Genomic DNA, 17711 nt, shown 5'->3' with positions numbered 1-17711 from the left:
AATTAAATAGTTCAAAAATGTTTTTGAAGGAGTAACAAGTTCAAATCTGTGGGTAAGCTGAACTCTTCTCCAAGTAACCACAGACCAAACTGCCTCTTATCTCCCTTTGACATTATGCTTATACAGTCCCGTCTTATATCTGTGTAACATCAGTGCCCATCACATCAGCAGCCACATCCCTGTTTCCTCCTGCTGTAAACTCTCATATTTGACAAACAAATCCTGCATATGCAAAGCAACAGGAAGTTATCTTGTTTTCATAAAACTGGTAGAACTGGTCAATCTTGATTTAAAGGATTGGATAGAGTCCAAGGCTCGAATAGAAGCAGGGAGGCTGTTCCAAAGGTTCGGTGCACCTGAAGCAAAGGCACGATCGCCTCTGGTCTTCAGTCTAAACTTAGGTTGGGCCAGGAGTAATTGACCTGATGATCTTAATGCACGACAAGGAGTGTACAAATTGAGGAGGTCAGTGAGGTAGCTGGGCGCAATGTTATTCAGGATTTTAAAAGTGAGTAGCAAGATTTTAAACTCAATGCGATATTTGATTGGTAACCAGTGTAGATCAACAAGAGCTGGAGTAATAGGATCAAATTTTCTGGCTCCAGTAAGAAGGCGAGCCGCAGCATTCTGAACGAGTTGCAGCCTTCGAAGAGAGAAGGCTTGGAGACCTCAGTAGAGAGAATTACAATAATCTAACCTGGAGGTCACAAAAGCATGGATAAGTTTTTCCAGGTCCCTGTGTCGTATATAATGCTTAGCTTTAGAAATCTGGCACAGTTGAGAAAAAAAAAAACAGATTTAACTACAGATGACACTTGCTTATCAAGCTTAAAGGAGCTATCCAAATAAACACCCATGTTATGCATAGAATCAGAGAGAGAGTTAGCTAGGGGCCCCAGCAGGGCAACAAGCTGGTTTCGAGTAATATGGCTGTCGAACACCATCGACACCATTGAATGTAATCAGCGTAAAAGTGATAAGAAATGGGCAGCATATACAAAGAGAATAATAAAGGGCACAATACAGACCCCTGGGGCACACCACAACAGAGAGGGGCAACAGAGGAAGTGTCACAGTCTGGCGAGGGCAGACTGTAGGGGTTGACAAAAGGACCCAAAACGCAGACTCCAAGGAACAGGGAACAGAACTTGAAATGCTAACAAAAAGCGAGCCGCTTAATGAGGCTGGTAAAAAAGGTACAAACAAAGGGCAAACTGAAGCAAAACTAACACAAACCTAAACTGGGAAATCTAAACAAACAATAAGAAAAACCTAGACAAGAAACTTGGACGCATGGCATAGGAAACATGGCGTGGACAACAGACGATCTGACAATGACACACTGAAAACTGAGGACTTAAATACACAGGAGGTGATTAGGGGAAGTGGGAACACATGGAGGAACAGCTGACTGACATGAGGCTAATGACAGGACAGGGGAAGTGAAACTAAATACAATGAACAAAGAACACACGACTCCTTCAAAATAAAACAGGAAACATGAGACAGACATGACAATACAAACTTGATAACATAAGACACGCAGCATGAAACACAAAGGGTGAGGGAAACTTAAATACAGGGGAAGAAAACACAAGGAGTCTAATAACCAAATGAACTTCGCTAATCTAATGAACTTAAACATAAACAACATCCAAATAAACTAAAACTTAAAACGCTGGGTCAAAAGACCCAGGATCATGACAGGAAGAGTTTCCTCCCATCACAACAGAGAAGGATCTATTTGTGAGGTAAGAATTAAATCAGTTAAGGGCAGAACCCTTGATGCCTACAACATGCTCTAGCCTCCTCAAGAGTATATTATGATCAACCATGTCAAAGGCTGAAGACAGATCCAATAACACTAAAACGACAGGGCAACCAGAGTCAGCAAATACAGGAAGATCATTATAGACTGTCTGTGAAGGTTCTCAGTCATCCAGGTCATCGTAGTCAAAGGAGTTTGCAAAGAAAAGCGTCTGGACTTCTTTAAGTTGCTTGAAGACGTTTCACCTCTCATCCGAGAAGCTTCTTCAGTTCTAAGGTCAAATGGTGGAGAGTCCCAGATATAGACCTAGTGGGAGTTTCCACCCACAGAGGGACAAAAGGACCCCCTGATGATCCTCTAATCGCCTGAGCCAAGGTGTGGAACTGGGTGTGGGTCCCAATCAGCCAGAGTTTCATCAATGTTTAAAACAAGTGAGAACAAACCCTCAGAAGGAAGGTGTTTGCCGTGGGAATAAGTGCTAAGAAATTAAAAAAAGAAATACAAATCACATTTTTATTTTCCTACTGCAGATTTGCTGCAAAATGCTTTTTTTAATTCCATGTATTGTATGTATTTTTTGAGTTTTTTCATTTCACTTCTACAAAAGAGGCTCATAAAAAACACATAAAAAGCATATTTTTTAAGACATGAAACATTTTTATAAAACCATGAAGCTGTGATTCCTTATTAAAGGACACTTTAAAAAATCCATGATGCAATATATGAGTCCTATGGGTCTATGGGTTTTCTCAGTGAGAAAAAAAAAGGCTTAAGACATGTAAAAATCTGTGGATGTCCTCTGGTCTGAGGTGCTGGGGAGACCAGTTAGAGACCAGCAGCTGGACTTCAGTGGTTGGACTGGTGGACTACTTCAGTGAAGAGTAGACGACGTCTGGCTCTGGTTTAAAGTCTGAACACAAACACACACAGTTCAAACAACAGGAAACATGATTACAAGCTTTGTAGTTCAATCAAGACCTCCAATCTCCACCTCTCTGCATCACACACACTCCCAGTTCAGACATTACTGGGAACCAGCTCAGATACAAATCAAAGAGCTTCCATATAAATAACATTGTAGTTAACATTGTAATAAATATAGACAAACAGCAAATGGAGCATGAACTAAACTAGACTGGAAACAACTAAACTACAGAGCACGAACCTGAATGAGGACAATGGCCAGCAGGGAGAACACACACATGAGACATAGTGGAATATACAAACAAACAGTACACAAGACACAGAACAGAAACATACACAATTCTTACATATTTACATGAAGGACAATGGTTACCAAAAACTGAGTACCATACTGTTGTTAAATTAAATTAAATTAAATACAGATAAGAGGCAACCCTGGTTATAGTGTGAATCAGTTGATAAAATAGAGCAAGAAACAGCACTGATGTAAACATCTGTGTTTGTTGGGAGCAGTTCTGATTGTACAGTCTGACAGCTGCAGGGAGGAAGGACCTGCAGAAACGCTCCTTCATGCATCGAGGATGCAGCAGTCTGTCACTGAAGGAGCTCTGCAGTTCAGCAACATCTACATGCATGGGGTGGGAGACTCTGTCCATCAGAGATGTTATTTTGGCCAGAGTCCTTCTGTCTCCCACCACCTGCACTGGGTCCAGGGTGCATCCCAGGACAGAGCTGGCCTTCCTGATGAGTTTATCCAACCTCTTCCTCTCAGCTGCTGATAAACTGCTGCTCCAACATACAACACTGTAAAAATGACAGATGCCACCACAGAGTCATAGAAGGTCTTTAAAAGCGCTCCCTGGACTCCAAATGACCTCAGCCGCCTCAGCAGGTAGAGTCTGCTCTGACCCTTCCTGTAAAGAGCTTCATCCCTGTACTTATACTTTTGTGTTGCTCTCTCATCACATTTTCATTATTCTCATCACTGCTTAAAACAACACACATCTCTCTCTCTGTTTTTTTTAACTGTCCTTTCTCCAAAACAGAAAGTAGCATTACAGCTGTTTCAGGCTGAGAAACACCAAACACTCTTCGTATTATCATTCATATGTCATCCACACAACTATTTTATTTCTTTTTGTCCACTGGGCAGGTGACCTGCAGAATCATGTCTGCCCCAGCTGGATACCTTTTCACACACACCGTGACCTCAGACACGCTCACAATCACTTCCGCTTAGAGCACAATTTCACTTCATTCGTCAGACTTCTTTTAAGTTTGCAGCAGGCAACGTGACTGAGTATTGTGTCAAGATAAGTAGGAAGACCACGCTATAATGGACAGTTTAAGGAAAAGGTCAACTTTACAAGGAATCTTTTTGTTTTGTGTTTTGACAGAAAGATGAGACGTTTGATGTCTTTGAAGTCTGAGCTCTGGGCTTGAGTCACAATGTGGTTTGGTTAGCTTAGCTTAGCATGATGGCTGTAAACAGGGGGAGCAGCTAGCTTGTCTCTGTCCACAGTCAAAGATAAAGAGCAGCTGTACCTGGGCCTCCTTGTTCTGATGGTTGTTTGTCCATAACGGACGTCTTCAGTTCTCACTGCTGAGTAGACCACAGCTGAATCAGTCTCTGTGCAATAAACACATTAAAATTACTGCAACAGTGCTGTGATATTATTACACTACAGCGATGGAGACATTTCATTCTGTTCTTTTAAGCTTTTTAAAAGCATTAAATGGTGTCTTTTTATAAATTTATAAATAGCAGCAACTTTTCACAGTTTTCATTTTTAATCTTAACACCTCTGCAAAACAGTGAGAACAAAGAAATCAGGAAGTTTCTGAGAAAAAGAAGAAGGACGACCACAGAGCTGCAGACTGATGCACTTTTACCACAGAGCATGAAGGAAACATGCAGGACCAGTGTTATCAGCCAAACCCAAACACACTGCAGCAAGAAGCTCCATCAAGTCACTGATGGATATCAAGGACATTTTATCTGTTCAGTCTCTTCATATGTCTCATGTTCACATGTTCCATATCTTGACTGTGTGTACCGACAAACACGCATGTGTGGGCCTCGTCTGAGCCCTGACATTTATGGCTCAGTCACAGCACTGCTGAATGTGATGTCATCCAACAACAAATACCTGCTGTAGAGCTGCAACAAAGTCCTTCTAGAAGCAAATCCACCCACTCTGTCTACGTGGCTGTGGACACAATTTAAACACTGAGGCTTCAAAATGCAGCATCTACAACACTCACTCTGCCTCCATCCAGCCTTTATTTAGATTTGATGCATCAGTCTCCATGGTGATGAGTACAATTGGCAGCTGAAACTGTTGTGAACTTCTCCATGAGTCATATTTCCTGTTTCAGAGCTGCTGATTGGCTCTTTGGGCCCTTTACCTTCAGGAGTCATGGACGAAGCACTGAAGTCGTTCACAGAGAGAAGTGTGAACTGATCAAGCAAAGAAACTGAAACATTTCAAACGGAAGAAACTGAACTGTTTCCTAATTCCTGTGACTCTGACCTTTGACCTGTGTGTTTATTATCTTTATTATTTTTTAAATCTTTGATGTTTGATGTTTCCCTTTGAATCCCCCTGAAGATACTGACAGTGAAGCACGTACATAATACTCCAGCCTTTCAACTCTGAGCTTATTTAGTTCTATTAATACACTGAAATCTCATTTGTGTCATGAAGAAAGTCTTTAATCAAACAGAATTCAAAGATCAGAAACATTTCATATATGGAGTTAAACATGAATCATTGTTTCAACAATAGATTCAAAGAGCAAACAAAACAAAGAGCTTTGGAACAACGAGGCAGCAGGAGGACAGCTGCAGTTTAACAGCTTCAATTCACTGACAGGAAACAACATTAGAAATATCATCATCCTCAACTCATCTGCTGCACTGACACTGACACCTTCAACGGACACACCTTCACTTTAACACCATTGTAAATGTATGGAAACATCCTGTGAGTGAAAGTGTGTGTGAAGGTGTGTATGTGTGTGTTAGTATCAGGATCAGAGAACGACAGCTTTCCTCTGTTCCAGTCCAGATTCACTCTGATCCTCTGGAGCTTCTTCTCTACTGAGAGATCAGTGAGAAGAGCTGATGGTGAGCGTGTGTAGTATTTAGCTTGATAGGACAATAATCTATAAGATCTTTTTAACCCTATTGTCCATAATCCAGACTTTATGACTCCCTTCCTCTGCACAGACTCTGCTAACACACCCAGTTCCCACCGTGTACTGTCTCCAACATCAACATCCCAGCTGTGAGTCCCTGAGTTAAAGCCCTCAGAGCTCAGGACAGAGCAGTAATCATAAAACCTCTCTGGATTATCAGGAAGCTGCTGCCTCTCTCCTCCTGCTCTCACACTGGTCAGATCTTCAGACAGGATGAGTTCTGGATGAGCAGTGTTTGGGTCCAGAATGAGAGGAGTGTAGGAGACCATGTCCTTCATGTTGTTCCAGATGTTGAAGGTCAGGTTGCCCAGGTGTTTGGCCTGGTCTATCAGAGCTCCTGAGGGCAGCTGTGGATCATCCAGCAGGGGGCAGCGCTGGACTCTTTCCACTGCAGCCTTGTAGTTGTGCAGGAATGAGACGTCTTCAGCTCTCAGCTCCTCCTCTGTGGCTCTGACTGTGTCTGAAAGAGCTGCTATCTCTCTGCTCAGAGCCTCCATCTTCTCCTTCATCATCCCACTCTTCTGCTCCTCTTCCTCCCTCAGTGCAGCCAGCCTGGCCTCCTCTTCCTCTGCTAGAAACTGCTGAAGCTTCTTAAACTGCTCCTTAATCTGCCTCTCTGTGTGTCGGGCCTGGACCTTAATGTGTTCTGCTGTTTGATCAAACTTCACTTGAACTTCTTCACAAACCTTTAACTTCTTCTTTAAGAGCTCCAGAGTTTCCTGAAGTTCCTTCTTGTGTTGTTGTGCAGCTTCATCGATGGGTCTGAATCTGTGATTGGTGTGTTTTTCTGAGTCTCTGCAGACGACACACACTGGCTGCTGATGGTCCAGACAGAAGAGTTTGAGTTTCTCAGAGTGCAGACTGCAGAGAGCCTCTGAAGCTCTCTGATCTCTCTCCTGTAAAAACGACTCACACAGGTTCTTTAAAGCCAGATTTAAAGGTGGATCATTCCTTGAAGATCTTCTGTTACAAACTGGACACTCGTGTGTTGGTCTCTCTCTCCACCATCTCTTCAGACAGTCTTTACAGAAGCTGTGGCTACATGACAGAAGAACAGGATCTCTGAAGACCTCCTGACAGACCGGACAGCAGAGATCCTCCTCTGATCTGGAAGCCATTGAGTCTGTGAGTGAAGCTGAAAACAGCAGACAGGAAGTACAGTCAGTCCTGGCTCCCCTCCCTCCTCTACCACCTTCACTGAAACTTCCTTTGAGTCGTGTTTTTGCTCAAACTCACCTTCAGTGTGTGGAGCGTCAGCAGCTTGAAGCAGCAGTGTTGGAGTTTTCCACTTTTCTCTCCTGTAGCTGGACTCACTCAGAGGAAGCTGCTAGTTTGGTCTGAGCTCAGTCTGATCGTCTGTGCGTCTCTCTTTACTGAGGACGAAGAACTTCCTGTTTCCTGGTTTGTCACATTTGAGTGACGTGAGGGGAGGAGACAAATGTTGCTGTTTGACTTTTAACTAAGGTGTATTTCAATCCTGCCTGCAGCTCAAAAACTATAAAACAGGTTTTGTGTCTTTTCACCTCCACAGGTCACAACATGAAACCTGTTGTGAAGTTTATAAAATAAAGTGTCACTCGGTGGTGCAGCTGTTTGTCAGCTTCTATTTCAGACTTTGTTCTGCTTCTTGTTCAGGTTCCCAGCAGTGGGAGTGTAATGCAGTCACACACACACAGGTGGTGTTAAGGTGGATTCACTTAGTTACAGACTGTGGTGTTATTTCCTGTAACTAAGGGTGTGTTTCACTCCAAAGTTCAGACATTAACCTGCCAGAAGTTGTAAAAGTTACTAATAAAGAGCTTTTCTCTCATTTCACATGCAGGTCAGAGCATGAAAGCTGTGATGCAGCAGTTTGAGAGAAATTGCTGCTGATATAAAATATTTTTTGTGGTTTTACAAAATATATAAAAGAGCAGAAAGAAAAGAAATAAGTGTAAAGAGTGCAGCAAAATGCATGTTTTAGTGTGAGTTGGTTCATCTGATCTGGTTGTGTAAAAGTCACTGCATGACACTGAGTGTTACTTTTGTGTTACTGACACTCATCTCTGACATCTCTTTCTCTTACTTTCTTTTTTCTGTTATTTAGTCAAAAATCTTTCAAAGAAATAATGAATTCTCCACACGTGTTTGAAGGTTGCTGATACGTTCATCTAGCACAGACCTATTGCTGGAACGCCAAGACAATTCTACTACAATGGCAAAAACAAGACGCAAGTCACCAGAGCTCTTTGTGTTGCTCGTGCATGAGGGAGAGAACTGTGACGAGCATCGTTCCCTCCAAGTAAGCAAATGAATGTTAATAGTCAAACATAGAAATTAACATTTGCAAAATCATTCCAGCTTTGTGGTGCATCTCCTCCAGGTGTGTAAATCACACATGCAGAGTGGTTTGAGTTCCTCAGAGCTTCATAAATGTCTCTTCCAGTTGTTTCTATCACTGTCCATATGACCAGAGTCCAAATGTATGCAGACATGGGTATAACAAACATACCAGTTAGTTTTGCTGTTTGTCAATGTGGCTTTCAGTTATCTTCAAGGCTGCAGGCCTTTGTCAGCACTCCTGTTTTATGGCCTCTATCAACCCTCATCACCTCATTTCATGCATTCTTCCTGTGGGGGGATACTTATGACTCCTCTATTGTCCTTTCGTCTCTGCAGAAAACCTTTTTTGGAAAGGTTATTGGATTCAATTATTTTACTGCTGTTATAACCCCACCTGTTGAGTCATGTCAGCAGTCTTGTTCATGATGCAAATGACAACAACAATGACACAAAGGAAGACCCTCTTCAGAGTGTCAAAGTATGCATAGCACAGTGACACAGCATTAGGTGATTAGGTTCCGACAACAGTTTTATGTTAATGTATAATCCATAATACGTTTTATGTGTGTGTGTGTGTGTGTGTGGGGGGGGGCAGAGGGAGTGTTCGCCCAGGGCGCTAAACAGGCTAGGACTGCCACTGTCTGGATGGCAGAGTAACGCTGGTTTCTTGTCCTTTTTTCATTTATAAAGCACCTGCTCTGCTGTAACACTCAGTGTAACCAGTAGATGGCAGCAGATTTATACTGAGCTTCTCCTCCAGGAGGAGGAATGAAGTAAAAAAAAAAAAAAAACTTGGCGACCACGTGGTGACAGAAGCCGGTTTTTCTCCTCTTTTACTCGTAATTGTAACATTGTAATTAGGCTTCTTTCTTTTTTTTTTGCTGTTTTTGTTTTGAACAAACAAATACAAAAAGGAGAAAAAAATTGTTTCTACTGTTGAGACAACGCAGGTCTCTGCGATTCTTTTGGTCCTGGTAGAGATCACTCTGAGATGTTTCCATGTTTTACACAATCCTTTTATTACCCATTATTCTTACAGATGCATCTGGAGATCAGCACACTGCATTCCTATGCAGTCCTATGCTAAAGGCTGATCTAAAGAACTCCACACAACAGTTATAGTTATAACCTCTGGTCTCCTCCCCCCTACAGTAAACACCCCCACAATGGAAATACACTAGTACAGTGGCCAAGGGTGCTGACACCCTGACCCCCATCTCCTTTTATGGTAGTGCCCATTTGCCCTTTGTCTGCCCCTCACCCTCTGTCATGGAACGGACATATTATAGTTGTTTAAGAAGTGTTACTACCACCTAGTGGTAACTAAGCAGAATGTCTTTTTTGTAGAGGAAGTGGTCTACAGGAAGTAGTGTGCTCTTTAGCTGCTGCAGTGACAGCATGTAATCTGATGGCAATCTCTGCAATCCTGGTGTTAAAGTCCACAATATCGGCTTCATCCGTAAGTTCCTATACATTTAATGTGTATTAGTAAGTTTTGACACTGTTTTGAGTTAAATTATATGGAGGCAGGTAGATGCTTGTATGTTTTCAGCAGATGCTTCATCTGTGGTCTTGTGTTTTTCACTAGAGCAATGTTATTCTCCAGTGTAATGGAACATGTCTTCATTGTGTATTTTGTATTCCTTTTCTTTGTACAGTTTTACAAAAAAGACAGAGAGAGAATTTATTTTCATCATTAAATCCTGCCAAACACAACAAGCGGCCTGTTTCTTGGAGGATGAAGTGCTGGGAATAAAGATTGTTAAGCTAGCTGTATAGCTGAAATTACGTTGCCTGCAACAAACTTTAGTGAGGACAGCATAGTAAAAGGATGACCACTCAACGTGGAAGTTAAGAAGAGTGAAGGATTGTCAGTCTGCATCACACTGCAATGGAGGCCACAAGCGCCTCAGCACAAGCTTTAAAGGAAGATAGAGCTGAAGGCTCACGAGATGAAGTTGAATCGGGGTCTATTTATTCACGCCACAGTTCAAAGAGGTCACGCTCTTCACGCTCATCAACAAGCTCCAGAGTAAGCTATGAAGCAGCCAGGGCGCGAGCCAAAGCAGAGGCGGCGAAAACCAGACTAGCATTCACGGAAAAGGAAGGCGAACTGAGAGTCGAAAAGGCCAGACTAGAAGCCAAGATAGATTATATTAGTCTACAGAAAGAAGCTGAGGCTGCCCAAGCTGAAGCTGAGGTGTTGGAGGCAGCTGCAGGAGACGTGAATGAATCCAACAACAAAGAATTTGACTTTCTGCCCTTGCCAGAGAGTGCATTGAAAAGGACTGATCACTATGTTACACAACACACACAAGCTCAATTCCCACAAGAACCCAAAGTAGAGAATGTTTTGACTTTACCGCCAAAATCCACTACATTTCCAAGCTACAATCAGAATGCACAGCCCCAGCTCATGGACAACGGAGCCAGCTTTCCTCAAAATAATGCTCAGCCACTCCATATGAACTTTCCACAGCAAGAAGATGAGCGCTACCAGCACAGGGTACTGCCCGACAATCGACCGCATCTGAACAGCTCCCACAATAATGACTCATCTACAGATCTTGCCAAGTTCCTTGCTAAATCCCAGCTGGTTTCTTCAGGCCTAACAAAGTTTGATGACTTACCCGAACACTATGAAGCCTGGAGAGAAACGTTCATCAACACAATCGAAAGTCTGAGTCTATCAGCAAGTGAAGAAATGGATCTGCTTATCAAATGGCTGGGTAAAGAATCTGGTGAGCATGCAATCAGAATACGGTCTGTGAACATCAGACAGCCTAATGTGGGACTTAGAATGATCTGGGAAAGACTAAATAAAAAATATGGTGCTCCAGAGGTGATAGAAAGAGCTCTCTTTTGTAAACTTGAGAGTTTTCCCAAGATCCACAACAGAGAGAGTCAAAAACTACAAGAACTGGCTGACTTGCTTACTGAACTTGACGTTGCTAAACAAGTGGGTTATCTGCCAGGTCTATCGTATCTTGACACATCAAGAGGTGTGCAGCCAATTGTGGAAAAAAGCTCCCTTTATATCTCCAAGACAAGTGGCTGTCACACGGGTGCAAATACAAAAGAGATCATCATGCTGCCTTTCCTCCTTTCTCCTACTTCAAAGAATTCATCTGCAGAGAGGCTGAAGAGAGAAATGATCCCAGTTTTAACTATCCAGATCCTTTTCCAAATTCTTACAGAAAAGAAAAGTCAAATCAAGTGAGACCTGTTTCCGTGCACAAGACAAACATATCTATGGCTTCAGAGCCCAAAATAGGAAATCCAGAGAAGCTATGCCCCATGCACCACAAGCCTCATTCTCTTCAAAAATGCAGAGGTTTTCGAAAACTGCTCTTGGAAGAGAGGAAAAGGTTCTTAAAAGAAAACAACATATGTTTTCACTGCTGCACCTCTACAACTCATCAAGCCAAATCTTGTGAGGCCATCGTAAAATGCGGGGAATGTGACAGCGATAAACACATTTCCGCTCTGCACCACGGACCAGCTTCACGCTCAGATGCAGTTCCTACTTCCTCGACAGAGAATGGCGGGGAGAGGTCGGACACAGAGGCACAGAGTGTCACATCCAGATGTACCCAGGTATGTGGGGATGGGTTTCAAGGGAAATCCTGCTCAAAGATCTGTCTGGTGAATGTGTATCCAAATGGCCACCAAGAGCTGTGGCAGAAGATGTATGTCATTTTAGATGACCAAAGTAATGTTTCACTGGCCAGATCTGAGTTTTTCGACATGTTTGGTCTCAAGGGAGCAACCATGCCATACACACTGAAAACCTGTGCAGGCGTCATAGAAGCATCTGGGAGAAGAGCCCACAGTTTTATGATAGAATCGTTGGATGGGAAAGTTACCATGCCCTTACCTGCACTTATAGAGTGTAATGATATCCCAAACAACAGGTCAGAGATACCCACACCCGAAACTGCATGTCACCACCATCATCTTAAAAGAGTGGCAGATAAGATTCCACCGCTTGACCCAGATGCAGACATTCTTCTTCTATTGGGAAGAGACATTATCAGAGCGCATAAGGTTCGAGACCAGTATAATGGTCCACTAAACGCCCCATATGCACAACGCTTAGACCTAGGGTGGGTCATAGTTGGAGAGGTGTGCATAGGAGGTGCACACGACACAACTACAGTGAGTGCTATGAAAACCTGCATCCTGGAAAATGGCAGACCAAGTCACTTTGCCACGTGTGAGAATAAGATAAAGGTGAAAGAAAATCCTAATGGCAAAGATGAGAAAAAGAGAACCCCACCCAATAGGGACATTCAAAATGCATCGACAGTGACTAATCTTGGAGAAACAGTCTTCAATGCCACAGAAGATGACAACCAGCTAGCACACTCCATTGAGGATTCAGTCTTCCTAAAGATCATGGAAGAGGAATTCTTCCAGGATGAGACAAAAAGCTGGGTTGCCCCTCTTCCTTTTCGGCACCCACGTAAACGGCTACCAAATAACAGATGTTACGCTCATCACCGTCTGATGTCACTGCGGAAGACTTTAGATAAGAAGCCTGAAATGAAAACGCATTTCACAGACTTCATGCAAAATATGTTAGACAAGGGACATGCTGAACCTGCACCACCACTCCAGGAGGGGGCAGAATGCTGGTATTTGCCCACGTTTGGTGTTTACCATCCCAAAAAACCAAACAAGATTAGAGTGGTATTTGATTCCAGTGCTCAGTATGATGGAATCTCGCTAAATGAGGTGCTGCTGTCTGGACCAGATCTTAACAACAGTCTCATCGGTGTCCTCCTCAGATTCAGAAAAGAGCCTGTAGCCATAACTGCAGATATTCAGCAGATGTTTTACTGTTTTGTTGTTCGGGAGGACTGCAGGGATTTCCTTAGGTTCCTGTGGTATCAGGATAACAATCTGAGTAAGGATGTGGTGGATTATCGCATGCGTGTTCATGTTTTCGGAAACAGTCCATCACCTGCAGTGGCAATCTTTGGCCTCAGGAAAGCAGCAGAGCACCAAGAAGTTGAATATGGCAGTGATGCGAGGCACTTCGTAGAAAGAGACTTCTATGTAGATGACGGCCTCCGGTCTTTTGCTACAACAGCAGAAGCCATTGATGTTCTGCGTCGAACACAGCAGATGTTGGCAGCATCTAACATCACTCTGCACAAAATAGCTTCAAATCGAGCAGAAGTATTGAACGCATTTCCTGCAGATCAAAGAGCAGACAATGTAAAAGACCTTAACCTCTTCATGGATGACTTACCAGTCCAACGCAGTCTTGGAGTCAGCTGGAACATAATGACTGACACTTTTGGATTCAATATTCCTGAGAATCAAAAGCCATTTACACGCCGTGGTGTCCTGTCAACAGTAAACAGTCTGTTTGATCCTTTGGGGTTTATAGCTCCTGTTGCAGTGACAGGGAGACTGATTCTAAGAGAGCTAACAACTGAGAATGCAGACTGGGACGCAGAACTCCCTGAGGCTAAAAAAGAAAGTTGGAGAAGATGGAATGAATCATTGTCAGCACTAAAAAACCTGGATGTTCCACGAGCATATGCCTCTTTCTCTGTTTCCAAAGCACAGCACGCCGAATTATTGATCTTCTGTGATGCCTCTGTCAAAGCAATATCTGCAGTTGCTTATCTTAAGACAACGAATGAACAAGGTCTCCAAGAGGTGGGCTTTGTTTTTGGGAAATCCAAGCTCGCTCCCAACCCAGGCCTCACAATCCCAAGACTGGAGTTGTGTGCTGCTGTCATGGCCGTTGAGATAGCCGATCTAGTAATGAGGGAGCTTGATCTAGATCTCAAGGCAGTGAAATTCTACACTGACAGCAGAGTTGTATTGGGATACATACACAACGAGACTAGGAGGTTCTATGTGTATGTGAACAATAGAGTGCAGCGCATCCGGCAGTCAACACGACCTGATCAGTGGAACTACATTCCTTCAGAACTAAATCCGGCTGATCATGGGTCACGTTCTGTTCCAGCCGCCGAGCTTTCCGACACCACGTGGCTAACAGGACCAGCATTCCTAATGAAACAATCAAAGGTAGCTGCCAGTGGCGATAAAGGATCAACATTTGACCTTGTGAACCCAGATGCTGATGCTGAGGTACGTCCTGAGGTAATCTCGCTCGCCACACAAGTTAGTAGAGACAAGCTTGGCTCAAAACGCTTCTAGCGTTTTTCTACCTGGACCACACTCAGTAAGACTGTTGCACGTCTGTGTCATATTGCTCAGTGTTTTTCTCACTCCTCAAAGAATCAAAGGTGTGTTGGATGGCATATGTGCAAAAGTGGCCTGTCAGTCATTGCCATTGTCAGAGCAGAACAGATCATCATAAAATGTGTGCAAGAAGAAATGTATTCAGAAGAACTGAAATGCATCAAAATGAAACATGACCTTCCGAAAACCAGCACTCTGTACAAACTCCGACCCATTCTCGACAGCGAAGGTATGTTAAGAATAGGTGGACGCATTGGTCGAGGACAACTTGAAAGTGGTGAAGTCCATCCACTAATAATACCAAGCCGCAGCCATGTAGCAAGCTTGCTTGTTTGTCATCATCATCAGGCTGTAAGGCACCAGGGCAGGCATTTCACTGAAGGTGCAATTCGCAACAGTGGTCTGTGGATTGTTGGAGGGAAACGTCTCATCAGCAGCATTATTCACAAGTGTGTTACATGCAGGAAACTAAGCGGAAGAACCGAGCAGCAACAAATGTCAGACCTACCCACAGAGCGCCTTCAGGCTGACCCTCCATTTTCCTATGTTGGCCTTGATGTTTTTGGACCATGGGAAGTGGTGATACGCCGTACCAGAGGTGGTCAAGCTCAAGACAAAAGGTGGGCCGTCCTTTTCACATGTATGTCCACTCGAGCCATACATATTGAGGTTATTGAAACAATGACGTCCTCAAGCTTTATAAATGCGCTCCGAAGGTTTTTCTCCATCAGGGGTCATGCCAAACAGCTTCGCTCGGACTGTGGGACCAATTTCACTGGAGCGTTCAAAGAGCTGAAGATGGATCCTGGCAATAAGAGCGTAGAGGATTACCTTCTTCAACAAAAATGCACTTGGGTTTTCAACCCACCTCACTCCTCTCATATGGGCGGCGCTTGGGAGCGCATGATTGGAGTGGCAAGACGGATTTTAGATTCTATGCTTCTTCAGGTTGGACATGTAAAACTCACTCATGAGGTCTTAACCACTTTCATGGCTGAAGTGAGTGCCATTGTCAATGCAAGGCCGTTAATACCAGTTTCTACTGATCCTGAGGCGCCTTTCATTCTAACACCTTCCATATTGCTGACCCAGAAGGGGGGTGTTCCCTCTCCTACTGTAAGTGAGTTTTCAAGAGGGGATCTGCTCAAGAATCAGTGGAAAAGAGTTCAGGCCTTGGCAGACACCTTCTGGGCTAGGTGGCGCCGTGAATATTTGAGCACATTACAGAGTCGGCACAAATGGCAATCTCAGAAACCTAATCTCAAAGAAGGAGATATTGTTCTGCTCAAGGACGATCAAACCAAGAGGAATCAGTGGCCTATGGGAATTATTGTCAAGGATGTTCCCAGCAGAGATGGACTTGTTAGGAAAGTCGAAGTTAAGGTGATACGGAACCAGACAGCGAAGGTCTTCTCTAGACCAGTTTCTCAAGTAATCTTGTTGTTTTCACCACAGGACAATGACTCATCAGCAAGCTAGGGGATTGAGACTGTGGCATAAAGTGGCATATCTTTAATATGCCAGGCGGGGAGTGTCATGGAACGGACATATTATAGTTGTTTAAGAAGTGTTACTACCACCTAGTGGTAACTAAGCAGAATGTCTTTTTTGTAGAGGAAGTGGTCTACAGGAAGTAGTGTGCTCTTTAGCTGCTGCAGTGACAGCATGTAATCTGATGGCAATCTCTGCAATCCTGGTGTTAAAGTCCACAATATCGGCTTCATCCGTAAGTTCCTATACATTTAATGTGTATTAGTAAGTTTTGACACTGTTTTGAGTTAAATTATATGGAGGCAGGTAGATGCTTGTATGTTTTCAGCAGATGCTTCATCTGTGGTCTTGTGTCTTTCACTAGAGCAATGTTATTCTCCAGTGTAATGGAACATGTCTTCATTGTGTATTTTGTATTCCTTTTCTTTGTACAGTTTTACAAAAAAGACAGAGAGAGAATTTATTTTCATCATTAAATCCTGCCAAACACAACAAGCGGCCTGTTTCTTGGAGGATGAAGTGCTGGGAATAAAGATTGTTAAGCTAGCTGTATAGCTGAAATTACGTTGCCTGCAACAAACTTTAGTGAGGACAGCATACCCTCAGTAACTCTTGTTTCATGCCCTGGGGGTGGGGGTTGATTGTCCTTCTGCCCTGCACCTCAGTTCTTTGTTCCCATCCAAGGCCTATTTTCTATTTTGTATCCTTACACCCATTACCACAATATTATAATGTTGCAAGCAATCACAAACTACATTCTCTTTAACTCTGATCTACATTAAGGAATCTATTCTCAACAATCCCCCTTTTGATCTCTCCAATGAGAGATCACATCACACCTCTCCTTCATCCTAGGGCATAACTAGTTTCCTAAACCTGACCAGACCTGGTGTGAATGCTTTCCTCACTTCCTGAGATAAACTCTGTTTAGCTGCTTGAGAAGGGTGGTGTGAAGTAGATAGCCTTCAACATCTATTCCCTCAGTCTTCTTTTTCCAGCGTGGGGTGAGTCTCTGCGTTCTTCCGTCTCTTCTTTCTTCAGTCTCAGGGGTAGACTACCCTGAGACCTTGCCACAGATCAGGGGATTATTCTGCCCCTGTGGTTGAGGTCTGGGTGTTCTCTGACTCGTCTGAGTCAGGGCTCGATTCCCCTTTGGTGCTCAAGTTGCTCCTTGTTCCTTCACCGACCTTCCTGGCTCCTCAGCTACTGCACACTGGCTCCAGTGGTACCCGGCTTCGCCTTTGCCCTTCAGTCGAACAGCGTGCAATGTCCTGTCCACCAACTCGATTGGTCCTGTCCACCTCGGCTCCAACCACTTTCTTTTGATCACTTTCAGACATACCCACCAGGCTTCATCTTATGAATGATCTCCTTCCGTCAGTTTGGTCACTGAACCTGTAATTAAAAATTAAAACTACCCCAGCAAACCCCTTTTGCCACATGGTCCTTGCCATGTGTCAATTCAAAACAATTAGAGATGCACAATAAAGTTGCCCATTCTCTCTTAAAAATTCCAGGGCTTCTCCCATGGAGTAGCTCTGCTCCAGGCCTGTAAACCTGTGTTTAAAAAATTGGCCAGTGGTGTTTCCTGTTGCAAATCATGTGATTAAATCATATGATTAACCCTCTGCTGTAGAAAAGTGGTGTAGATGTTAGCCCAGTGCATCTTGTATGCACACTTTCTCACAGTGACCTCTGCACTGTAAACAATACAAGGTCATGAATAACACACCGCTGTTAAATTCACAGACACAGAAAGTGGCAATTAAAAGGTTAA

The 17711-nt window shown here is 43.5% G+C and overlaps 1 protein-coding gene across 1 annotated transcript; it reads right to left on the bottom strand.

Annotated features, from left to right (window-relative positions):
- Positions 1 to 5595: 5595 nt before the first annotated feature.
- On the bottom strand, positions 5596 to 7011 carry LOC148103452 (nuclear factor 7, brain-like). Its single transcript, XM_087838710.1, has one exon. It carries the CDS (start codon positions 7009 to 7011, stop codon positions 5596 to 5598), a length of 1416 nt encoding a protein of 471 aa, XP_087694836.1.
- Between the last annotated feature and the right edge of the window lie 10700 nt (positions 7012 to 17711).

Source organism: Neolamprologus brichardi, chromosome 3 (genome assembly GCF_056152115.1).
Source record: "Neolamprologus brichardi isolate AB-2024 chromosome 3, ASM5615211v1, whole genome shotgun sequence".
NCBI lineage: Eukaryota > Metazoa > Chordata > Actinopteri > Cichliformes > Cichlidae > Neolamprologus > Neolamprologus brichardi.
This window is presented reverse-complemented; position numbering and strand designations above follow the sequence as displayed.